General features: G+C 45.4%; 1 protein-coding gene across 1 annotated transcript in view; it reads right to left on the bottom strand.

Annotated features, from left to right (window-relative positions):
* Positions 1-4,812, bottom strand: part of Rpia (ribose 5-phosphate isomerase A) — a 36,305-nt gene extending 31,493 nt beyond the window's left edge. The window contains exon 1 of the mRNA XM_070019651.1: positions 4,480-4,812. Coding sequence (XP_069875752.1) covers positions 4,480-4,764 — 285 coding nt within the window. The 5' untranslated portion in view covers positions 4,765-4,812. The remainder of the gene's footprint in view (positions 1-4,479) is intronic.
* Between the last annotated feature and the right edge of the window lie 7,325 nt (positions 4,813-12,137).

Below are 12,137 nucleotides of genomic sequence, written 5' to 3'. Positions count from 1 at the left end.
TGTGGCTTAGTAGTAGAGTGCTTGCCTAGCATGCATGAAGCTCTGGGTTTGATTCCAGTACCACATAAACAGAAAAAGCTGGAAGTGGCATTGTGGCTCAAGTGGTAGAGTGCTAGCCTTGAGCAAAAGAAGCTAAGGGACAGTTTGCCCAGGCCCAGAGTTAAAAAAAGAAGGAAGGAAGGAAGGAAGGAAGGAAGGAAGGAAGGAAGGAAGGAAGGAAGGAAGGAAGGAAGGAAGGAAGGAAGGAAGGAAGGAAGGAAGGAAGGAAGGAAGGAAGGAAGGAAGGAAGGAAGGAGCGAGCAGGGTTATGGGCATGGTTCAAATGGTAGAGAGCCAGACAAGCTTTCAAACAAACCAAGGAAGCATGAAGCCCTCGTTTCAAATCCCAGGAACACCAAAAACTTAAAACTTACAGCAGGTCTTTCCTGCCTACAGAAGACTATATTTCTGTATTCCATAGGACTTGAACTCAGGAGTTTGCTCAGCTTGCTGACTCAGAGCTGGCTTTCTCCTATGCCTCCAAGCTGGCCTTCTGCTAGTTAACTGGAGATAAAGTTTCTCTCCAACTTTTTTGTTTGTTTGTTTGTTTGTTTTTTGTATTTTGGGGGTTTTTTTGTTGGTCGTGGAAGCTTGGACTCTGGGCCTGGGAGCTGTACCTCAGCTCTTCAGCTCAAGGCAAGCACTTGAGCCACAGCGCTATTTCTGGTTTTCTGGTGGTTTATTGTAGATAAGAGTCCAACAGACTTTCCTGCCCAGGTAGCCATTGAACTGTGATCTTCAGATCTCAGACTCCTGAGTAGCTAGGATTACTGGCATTAGCTGCCAGTACCCGGCTCTCTCCAACTTCCAAGGGCATGGAACTGGGATTCTCCAGGTCTCAACCTCTTAAGTAACAAGGATTGGGCTGGGAAGGTGGCTCAGTGGTAGAGTGCTTGCCTTGCATGCATGAGGCCCTGGGTTTGATTCCTCAGCACCACATAAGCAAAAAGAAAAAAGCTGGAAGTGGCACTGTAGCTCAAGTGGTAGAGCTCTAGCCTTGAGCTGAAGAGCTGAGGGACAGCGCCCAGGCCCAGAGTGCAGGCCCCACGACCGGACCCCCCCCAAAAAAAAAAAAAATTAAGTAACAGGGATTACAGGTGTGAGCCACAAGTGTCTAGATTCAATTTTTGTATTCTTAATCTAGTAGAAACCATTTTTACTAATGCACATTTCCAAAGTTATCAAATGCACCACAGGGTTTAGTTAGGCTATCAGAGCAGAGCTTGCAGATTCTACCTGTGATGATGGAAGCATCCAATAAAGTCATTCAGCTGCCAGAGCAAACACCAAACACAAGGACTTCAAAGCAAGAATGTGGATTGCCACAATGTCATCACAAGGTTCACCATAACAACAACAAACAAAAACTCTTAAATGGCTATATATCTCAGTATGTAAAAATCTTCAACTAAAAAAATGTCTTGCCTTCACAATGCTTAGGTAGGTTTAACCTGATCTGAAGCTGAGGGCTCTACCTATACAATAATTTGATTGCCAGATTCCTCACTACTACACACTTACAAACTCCTAGAAGGCTGGTGGCACACAGATGAACTTGGGTACATCAGAGCTCTTCCTTTGGCTTCTAATTTCAGGGGCCTGAAAGACCCAAAGCTCTTAAATTCATGTGCTCTTAATAGCCCTAGAATCAAATGACAAACCTAGGAATCACTGCCTTAGCCAAAGCTAACTTCAAGTGGCCAAAGGCTGGCTGTGAGGTAGTCTTACAGCAGAAAGCCCTTCTAATGGACCATACTAAACCATATGTGCAATGGCAGAAATTCACAAACCCTGTTCTATGGGATAACTTTAGAAACACTGCTGACCAAATGGAGCCACTATCCAATAGCTTCTTTGAACTAAACAATTTTAAAAAAAAAAAAAAAAGCCAGCCAGGAGCAGGGGCTCATGCCTGTAATCCTAACTATTCAGGAGGCTGAGATCTGAGGATCAAGGCTCGAAACCAGACCAGGGAAAAAATTCTGTGAGACCCTTTAATTAACCACAAAAAGCCAGAAGTAAAACCATGGTTCAAGTGGTAAGAGTACTAGTATGGAGCACAAAAGCTCAAGGGGCAGCACAAGACCCAGAGTTCAAAACCCTGGACCAGCAAAAAAAAAAAAAAAAAAAAAAGCAGAGTGGACAGAGGAAATTAAGGCTACAGGCTTTGGGGCAAAGCTAGTTCTGCTTGGTAACCCAACCTAGGGTAACTATATCTCTCTACCCCACCATCACTCTCTAAAACAGGCAGATCTAAACCCAGCATTTCACTGAGAATTCTCCAGGATTATCATCTACCCAGAAGTAAGAATAATCATTACTACACTAGAACACCAATGCACAGGGGTCTGGAAACCAAACATCCAGATCTAAGCAAAGGGCCACTTTACACAATTCACCATTTCTGGATGAGGTTTCACTGTGGCTAACACTAAATGAAGATAAGGTAAGGTTGACTATTGCCCAAGGGCTTATCCTTTAGGGAGCTAGGCAGACAAGCACAGATAACTAGAGTGCAAGCCACCCACATAAAGCACCTCCTAAGCATAAAGAACTGGAGGAGAAACCTTTCTTGCCTTAGGAAGCTAAAGAAAAAAATGAAAGCGCCGGGAGCTGGTGGCTCATGCCTATAATCCTTGCTACTCAGGAGGCTGAGATCTGAGAATCGCAGTTCAAAGCCAGCCTGGGTAGAAAAGTCCATGAGATTCTTATCTTCAATAAATCACCAGAAAACGGGAAATGGTACTGTGACTCTAATGGTAGAGTGCTAGCCTTGAGCTAAAGAGCTGAGGGACAGCACCCAGGGCCAGAGTTCAAGCCCAATGACCGACCAAAAGAGAAAAGAAAAGAAAAGCAGAAGGAGAAAGGAGAAAGCAAAACTTGGGTCTTTGAACCAAACTTTCAAAGACAAATAGAAGGCCAATGGAGATATCCCCAACATCACCTGATAACTTCTTTGAATGATATGGCTGGATTCCAATGTTTTTTGAGCTCTAACCTGAGATGAAGGTTTGCAGATGTTTACTTAGCCAAAGACATAACTATAAATCAAAGGTCAGGGAGACTTGTACCACCAGATATTAATGTAAATGGACTAACAGAATAAGGTAGATTTAGAGATTTTGTAATTGGATACATTTCATTTATCCATCTATGAATAGATCTTAAGCCAGTATTCAAATTTCAGCTTATTATTCCAAGTATAACAGGCTGTGGCACTAAAATCCCAAACAGGGTCAAATTAATTTACATTGTCACGGAAGTGGCGCTGTAGCTCAAGTGATAGAGCGCTCGCCTTGAGTTGAAGAGCTGAGGGACAACGCCCAGGCCCAGAGTTCAAGCCCCACGACCGACAAAAAAAAAAAAACTATATAATTTACATTGTCACTCCTAATTCCTATAGAAAATCCTATTGCCAACCAGATCTACAAAAAACAAGATGCCAATGGAACTGGTCTAAGAGTAGCAGGAAAGACTGGGTTCAACATCCCCGACCTGACACTGGTCCTCCCACTTACCTAGGTTGCAGTGAAACTCATAGGGCATCATCTTTGCCAGGGCATTGCTCCATACAGTAAAGTATTAACAAAGGTGAAGAAGTTTCCTTTGAGGAGAAAAGGGGATCTGCTAATGCTGCCTACGAAGTAGAAAATAGACAAAAAAGACTAACAAGACCAAGAAATTCCACCACAGGGCAGAAACACAGCACTTGTCTTCTGCTGAAGTACTGTAATTAAAAATAATTAACTCCACTAGTTGACAGTAAAACCCACCTGGGTTGAAAGACTTTACCAACAGCACCACACCTACCACTTACCAAGCAAAAGTGGGGTCACGACCTCATAGGGTAACTTCTAAACATCTCTGCAGCTCCACTCAACAGAGTGGAGCCTTCAAGTGTCCACCGGGCCTCGTTAAAGGTAGAAGTCTTAAAGTCCCCGCTTCCCCCTTGGGCTGGATCTCTCCTTCCCTCTCACGTGTACACTCAGAGACGCGCGCGCGCGCGCGCCAAGCTAAGAGCTTCCTTGGAGTGAAATTTCAGGCACACTGCAAACCTGCGGTTTACTGGCTTCCCGAGACAGTGGGAATCAGACTTCCAGACAGCCCCAGGGCTCGCAATTTTCCATCTGTTGACAAGGAAGCCAACCGGTAAGTGCCCCTAACACTTAACTCCAAACATCAGACACCACCGTGCTCCACTGTGAAAACTGTTCCAGCGGTGCCAGAAACCTTGGGAAACCACAGTCCTTAGGAGTCTTGACAGCAGTAGACTCCACATCTAAAGGGCCTTTCCGGGGCAGGGAAGAGAGATCAGACTCGTGCCGTGTCCCCCCTCACGCAGCCGCTCTTTCCAGGAACTGGGCACGCCCTGGCAGTCCGCCGCGCGCCCGACACGAACCCATCACGCCGCGAGCAGGCTCCCCACGCCCCTCTGCTCACCCTCACGTGGTTTTCCACGGCCGCGCGACCCGCCAGCTTCTTCGCCTCCTCGGCCTTGGACATTGTGGATTGGGCCGGGCCGACCCTGTTGGAGTCCGGGCCGCTGGTGCTTAAGGCGCCCGTACCACTTCGGGTCCCGGACTGTTCACGCCCCGGCAGCTGCACGAGGGAGCCCGGGAGGGCCCAGCTGTTCCCGCCTCCTCCAGAGGCCGCGCCCCCGGCCCGCCCGGGCAGCGGGGCCAGGACCCGCCCGTAGAGGGTGCTGAAGGGCCCGGGGCGCTGCATCCCGACGCCTCGCTCCAGCCCCAGCTGAGGTCCCGCCCCCCGCTCTTCCGGAAGTCTGTTCGCTCACGCCAGCAGCTCGCGCGCCCGGCTGCGTGCGGCCTGCCGGGAGATGTAGTTCTGTGACATCGCTAACTCTTAACAATGGCCCTAGTATGAACTACCAGCCCCACAATGCTCGCCGACCAGTTATGCAAATTATCCGCGACGGAATCGGTCGCATCTGACCGAAAGATCCAAGTAGCGACGGGCACGGATGGTTGGCGACTGCTCTCCAGGTCATCACAGCACCGTTAGAAGAAAGCTAGGGACTTTTCTGTCTGCCCAGGCATCAGAAAAAGGAGTGCTAGAAATGACCCTGTCCATTTTCCTGTGACTGAGCCTTGAATGAGACTCAGAGAAGAGATTCTGCGGAGGTCAAGGCCCTCTTAAAAATGACACCTCTAAACCCGGTGGCTCACGCCTGTAATCCTAGCTGATAAGGAGAGTGGGATCTGAGGATCACGGTTCAAAGCCAGCCGGGACAGAAAAGTCCCTGTGAGACTCTTATCTCCAATTAACTACTAAAAAAAAAAAAAAAAAAAGTGGCGCTGTGGCTTAAACTGGTAGAGCTCTAGCCTTGAGCAAAAGAGCTCAGGGACAGCACCCAGTTCAAACCCCAGGACCAGCACAAAAATAATAACAATAATAATAATGTCTCACAGAGCAGACTTGGTGCTGCAGCCTTCTCAGTAGCCCTCCCAGCCTGAGTTGTTGGCAGTTGTTTTCCAAGAGATAGAGTCTCTGGAGCTTTTGTTTTTTGTTTTTCCTTCGCTGGCTTCCAAAAGAGCATCCTGTGGATCTCAAATCTCCAGAACAGCCAGGATTACAGTTTGGAGCCCCTAACTCCTGGTTTAAAAGTATTTTAAAGTTAAAGAAATGTGGCTTAGTGGTAGAGTGCTTGCTTTGCATGCATGAAGCCCTGGGTTCGATTTTTCTGTACTAATAACAGAAAAGGCGGAAGTGGTGCTGTGGCTCAGTGGCAGAGTGCTAGCCTTGAGCAAAAGGAAACTCAAGGACAGTGCCCAGGGCCTGAATTCAGTCCCTAGGACTGGCAAAAAAAAAGAATAAGCAATGAGGAAAATAATACTAAGCTCTGTTGTAGTTCCTTGAAACTATGTGTGGCTTTTGGTGTTAACACCCATATTACTGAAATCCTATCTGTCTACTTTTGAGCTCAAATTTTTCAAACCTGCCCAGGGCACTCATGATTTACATGTAAAGTCTCAGCAAGAGCTACTATTAATCTCCATCATCTAGGCCATATATTCTCTAGACACAAAAATATATTTACTGTGTTGTGCTTCCTGGAGCTATCTGCTATCTGCTCCTGTATATTTTCCTTGGTTTATAGGAGGAAAAGTTGTTTGAGATAATACTGGAGCCCTTAGCTCCAATTAGAAATTAACATAAGATTCTGACTAAGAGATGGGAAAAAATATCTAGAGTGCTGCTACTGTTGATCTGCAAAGTTGAAAGCCATAGCAGGTAAGTTTGTGGCTTTTTCTGTATCTCTTTGGAGGCAGTTTTTCCCTGTTTAGGCTTTTCAGATGCAATACCAAAATGTACCTGGAAAAAAAGTTAGCCCAAATCTGCTTTACTCCTCTAGCCTAAGGGACCTTAAAATTCAGAAGTATACAAGCTTGGAATGCGGAGGTCAATTGCTTTTCTATTTTGTTTTGTTTGTTTTTGTTTTGTTTTGCTGGTCCAGGTGCTTTAACTCTGGGCCTGGGCGCTGTCCCTGCACTCCTTTTTTTGCTTAAGGCTAGCATTCTACCACTTGAGCTACAGCTCCACTTACAGCTTTTTCTATGATTAATTGTAGATAAGAGTCTCACAGACTGACTTTCTGTCCTGGAGGACTTCAAACCTTGCTAGGATTATAGGTGTGAACCACTGGTGCTGAACTTTTGGTTATGTTTTTGGTTTTGTTTTCACTCGTCCCAGGGATTGAACTCAGGACCTGGGTGCTGTCCCTGAGCCTCTTTGTGCTCAAGGCTAGTGCTCTCCCACTTGAGCCACACACGAGTTTTTTTTGTTTTTGTCATCAGGGGCCTGGGTGCTGTCCCTGAGCTCTTCAGCTCAAAGCGAGCACTCCACCACTCCAGCCACAGCGCCACTTCTGGTTTTCTGGTGGTTATTGGAGATAAGAGTCTCACAGATTTTCCTTCCCCCGCTGGCTTTGAACCATGATCCTCAGATTCAGCTTCCTGAGTAGCCAAGATTACAGGCCTGAGACACTATCGTCAGCTTCCTTTTTTTTTTTTTTTCTGAGTAGTTTGTTTGGAGATAAGTGTCTCACAAACTTTCTTGCCATGGCTTTGAACCACAATCCTCAGATCTCAGCCTCCTGAGTAGCTGAGATTATAGGCATGAGCCCCATTGCTTGGCTTTTGGTTGTTTTTTGTTTGTTTATTTTTATGGTGCTGATAGTTGAATCCAAAACTTTATGCAAGCTAGGTGAGATCTACCACCAATCTATATCCCCAGCTTCAATCTCCTTTATAATCATCAGATCCACTAAAACCTTTTAAAAAAAATTGGGGGGGGGGGGCTTGAACTCTGGGCCTGAGTGCTGTCCTTGATCTCTTCAGCTCAAGGCTAGCACACTACCACTAGAGCCACAGCACCACTTCTGGTTTTCTGGTTGTTTATTGGAGATAAGAGTCTCACAGACTTTCCTGCCCTTTCCTGCCCGGCTGGCTTTGAACTGTGATCCTCGGATCTCAGCCTCCTGCATAGCTAGGTTTATAGGCATTGAGCCACCAGTGTCCAGCAAGCATTTTTTGGGGGAGGGGGTCTGGTCGTGGGGTCTGAACTCTGGGCCTGGGTGCTGTCCCTCAGCACTCTACCACTTGAGCCACAGCGCCACTTCCAGCTTTTGTCTTTTTGCTTATGTGGTGCTGAGGAATCAAACCCAGGGCCTCAGGCATGCAAGGCAAGTGCTCTACCACTGAGCCACCTTCCCAGCCCCCAGCAAGCATTTTTTAATTAATTGTACAGAGAGGTTTCAATGTCATAAGTCTGGTTGTGAGTATAGTGCATCTTGCTCAATTTCACCCCTTCTGTCCTTCCTATTTCTCCCCCTCTCCTCTCTACCTTCAAGTAATATAAAAAGCTGTTTTTGTTCCACCCCCTCTTTTAGAGAACTTGATAGGTTGAGATTTCAATGAACTCTTGGAAAAGAATTTTCAGAGCCTGAATAAAAGATCTTATAAGGTTTAGCCCACCATTGTACCATATGACTGTTGGTGAGGGAGGCTTTAGACACCTTGCCCATTTGGGCTCCAGTGTGGGCCAGACTGAGAGGAAACAAAGACAATGGACACATGGCATGTCCCTTAATGCTGGGATATAGGTGCTCCCAGAGAGATGCATATCCATGATTATGTGCCCTGCCTGGGCTTTGGTGAAGTAGGAAAAACTACACACACACACACACACACACACACACATACACACACACACACACACACACACACGTGTAAGAATGTTATGATGAAACCCTTCTTGTATAACTAATGTATATAATAAAAAGAAAGGAATCACCAGGTACCAGTGGCTCACACCTGTAATCCTAGCTACTCAGGAGGCTGAGATCTGAGGATCATGGTTCAAAGCCAGCCCGGGCAAGAATGTCCATGAGATTCCTATCTCCAATAACCACTAGAAAACTGGAAGTGGCGCTGTAGCTCAAATAATAAAGCACTCGCCTTGAGCTGAAGAGCTGAGGGACAAAGCCTAGGCCCAGAGTTCAAGCCTCACAACCGACAAAAAAAAAAACCACACACACACAAAAAGGAATCCTCAAATGGGAGTTGATGATGGCTCATGTACCTCATGCAACTTGTTTCACCTGACTGATTCACCCACAGCCAGAACTCCTGAGATGGTGAGCCTTCTTTAGACCTATCAGGTCAAAGAACTTCTCATCTCCAAAGGAGCTGAGTGCTTCTTTTTCCCTCAGCACTCACAGAAGATCATCTTTACTCTTCATCAGGGTTATCCAGTCCCATCGATATTCCTCCCTCTCTACACCCCTATTGGAGCTAGAAGAGGCCTAGGAGCTGTGTGGGTGAGTTAAGAAGAGGAAGATGAAGGATGTTAAGCTTTACCAATCTGGCGAGGAAGAGGGACAGACATCCACAGGTCTGGCCTTTTCACACTGTCAGAATGATCTGACCCTAACTAACATCTGTATTATTGCTCAAAGAGACTGTCTTAGTCTAGCCTTGAGCAACATCCGCCTAACTTCAATAGAAATGGGGAAAATTTTGTTTCCTGCCTCCAAAAACTGAGGAAGAAAATAACCTGTTCTGCCATTAGGGCATATAAATGAGTTCTCCAGAGAATACAGGGACACTTTCCAATATTGGAACACACTGAATCTTCCTAAGCTGGCTCCCACACCTCAGTTTAGCTCTGTATCCCTCAAAGGTCTCTCCTGATTTATCAATAAAGAACTGAAGCCATGTACTGGATTGAAGAAATTTAACTTGTACTAGCACAAGTTAAATTTTATCCCTGTGACTAGATTTTTTTCTCCTCCTCTGATTAGACTGTTACCTTAGGTGGAAGAAAACAGTGGCAAGATGAAAGCCATAACAAAAACCAGACATGAATGAGCAAATCTTTTTGATCATTTATGGTGTTTTGTTTTGGTCATTCGTCATAGGTCTTGAACTCGGCCTGGGCACTGTCACTGAACAGTTCAGCTCAAGGCTAGCACTCTACCACTTTGAGCCAAGGCACCACTCCCAGTTTTCTGATTGTTAATTAGAGATAAGAGTTTCGGGGATTGTCCTGTCTGGGATGGCTTTGAACCATGATCCTCAGATCTCAGCCTCCTGAGTAGATAGAATTACAGATATGATGTTCTGTTGCCTGGCTCATTTATGTTTTTTTTAGAATCACAGAGTTGACATGCTCATTGACTTTGGTAAAAGCAAGATTAATAACCAATTCTGATGTCTGCCTATCTGAGACCCTTATTCCTCCTTCGTAAAAAAAATCACTGAAAGATTTAACACGGGTAGAGGGCAAGATAGTCACTAAATGTGGTTTTGTTGTTGTTTTTTAACTCAAGTCCTCATGCTTTTTTTTTTTTTTCTCAAGGCTGGCAGCACTTCAGCCACAGCTCCACTTTCAATATTTTGCTGGTTAATTGGAGATAAGAGTCTTGGGGATTTTTCTGCCCAGGTTGGCTTCACACCTCTCAGCCTCCTGAGGATTACAGGTGTGAGCCACCAGTGCCCACGTTTCTAAGGGTGTTTGACCCGCTATTTCCCCAGCCAGCTTATTAACAAAGTTCTTCTCCTGTCACTGCCTCCCAAGTCTTGGGCTTTAATGAACAGTGGCAGAATGGGACCTTTTTGTTCCCCCTCCCTTTGCCTTTGCCCCCCACCCCACACGCACTCTATTTCTCCCTTTTTTTTTTTTTTTTGCCAGTCCTGGGGCTTGAACCCAGGGCCTGGGATTGTCCCCAAGCTTCTTTTGCTCAAGGCTAGCACCCTACCACTTGAGCCACACTTACACTTCCAGCTTTTCTTGTTAATGTGGTACTGAGGGATTGAACCCAGGGCTTCGTGCATGCTAGGCAAGCACTCTACCACTAAACCACATTCCCAGCCCTTAAACACTGTGCGTGTCCTTTTGTTGTTTTTGTTGGTGGTGGTGGTGGTGGTTGTGGGGCTTAAACTCTGGGCCTGGGCACTGTCCCTGAGCTCTTGAGCTCAAGGCTAGCGCTCTACCACTTGAGACACAGCACCACTTCCTATATGTTCTTATTATATGGTCATCTTACTGTGTAGTTTCTTTGCTTATTTGAGCTTCCCCTTCTAAAATACAAGCAGAAACTCATCTTTTTTTATTCACTCATGGATCCTATCATTTGCAGAATAAATGGATGTAGGACGTGGCCCATGGCTCCTTTCTATATCCTTCATCTCCCCACATTCACCACTACTAGATCTCAGTCAAGGTTCAGAACAGTTTTTGTTTTTAATGGCCCACATTCAGTTAAAACATTTAATACTTTCACTAAGGAACCTGTTTTAAAAAATCAAGCCAGGCGCCAGAGGCTCACATCTGTAATCCTAGCTACTCAGGAGGCTGAGATCTGAGGATCAGGGTTCAAAGCCAGCCTGGGCAGGAAAGCCTGTGAGACTCTTATCTCCAATACACTACCAGAAAACCAGAAGTAGTGCTGTGACTCAAGTGGTAGAGTGCTAGCCTTGAGCTGAACAGCTGAAAGACAGCTCCCAGGCTGAGTTCAAGCCCCTCAACTGCCAAAAAAATCAACCAAGATAACACCATCCCTAGTGTTTCTCCTTCTGTTGTAATTCCCTGTATGAAGAAATACTCGCCATAAGCTATTGGATGTCCAGTACAGCATTTCTAATTTGCAGTAACTGCTTCCTACCTGGTCTCCCTGAAGTCAGATGCAGCTAGAGCTTGGAGGGGAGGAACTCAGGGAGAGGGAGTAGGCCAATGCTGGGTGGGGGTGGAGTTGAATCAGGAAGGAAATAGACCTGAGCTAGTTACCTTTGTTCTCTCCCCCTGGAAAAGCACCTGGCCTGACATAAAGCACCATTGGTAGAAAAGCAGGCTGCTGCATTATTATAGTTATTTCAGGGAAGACAAAAGCAAAACAAGTTGCTGGCATTCTCAAATTATTATCCTGAAGGTGTTTGGACAGTATAAGCATTCCCAGACCAGGTTCAGTGTCTACTGTAACCACTACTAGAAACTTCATAATAAACAAATCTGAGCATTTGATGTTATTAAAGAAAAAAAATCTATTCAGGACACTTATTATGGATGGTAAGGCAAATTACTTAGGATCATCCATGCTGACAGATACAGAGGCCAATGCAGCAGTCATACAATGGGGGACAGAGACAACTGGACTGTGACAACATGGACAAGAGGGGGTTCATAACCAAAAAGGGGGATGGGAGTCAGTGGATGGAAAATTACCAAGTGTATTGAAGATCTGTGTTACACCATAATAAGTTACACCATAATTAATCTTGGGGAAAAAATCATCTGCTGTTTTTTTGTGTCTGGTTTCTTCACTCAACATTGTATTTGTAAGATGCTTCCATATTAGTGTATTTATTGGTAGATTCTTTACACTCACATTGCAAAGTACTGTTTTCAAGACTTTGTATGTTTAGAAAGAATCTGGAGTGTTTATTAAAGCAGATCTCTAGATCCACTTTCAGAACTGTTTTAGCTACTCTAGGGAAAGGCTTAAGGATTGGTTTTACTAACAATGCCCATATATGATGCTGGCCTGGGGATCGTATCTTGAGAACCATTTCTATAGAGGATGC

The sequence above is a fragment of the Dipodomys merriami genome, unplaced genomic scaffold (assembly GCF_024711535.1).
Source record: "Dipodomys merriami isolate MVZ:Mamm:240054 unplaced genomic scaffold, mDipMer1.0.p SCAF_136, whole genome shotgun sequence".
Taxonomy (NCBI): Eukaryota; Metazoa; Chordata; class Mammalia; order Rodentia; family Heteromyidae; genus Dipodomys; species Dipodomys merriami.
The sequence above is the reverse complement of the archived record's forward strand: the minus strand, read 5'-3'. Positions and strand labels throughout refer to the sequence as shown.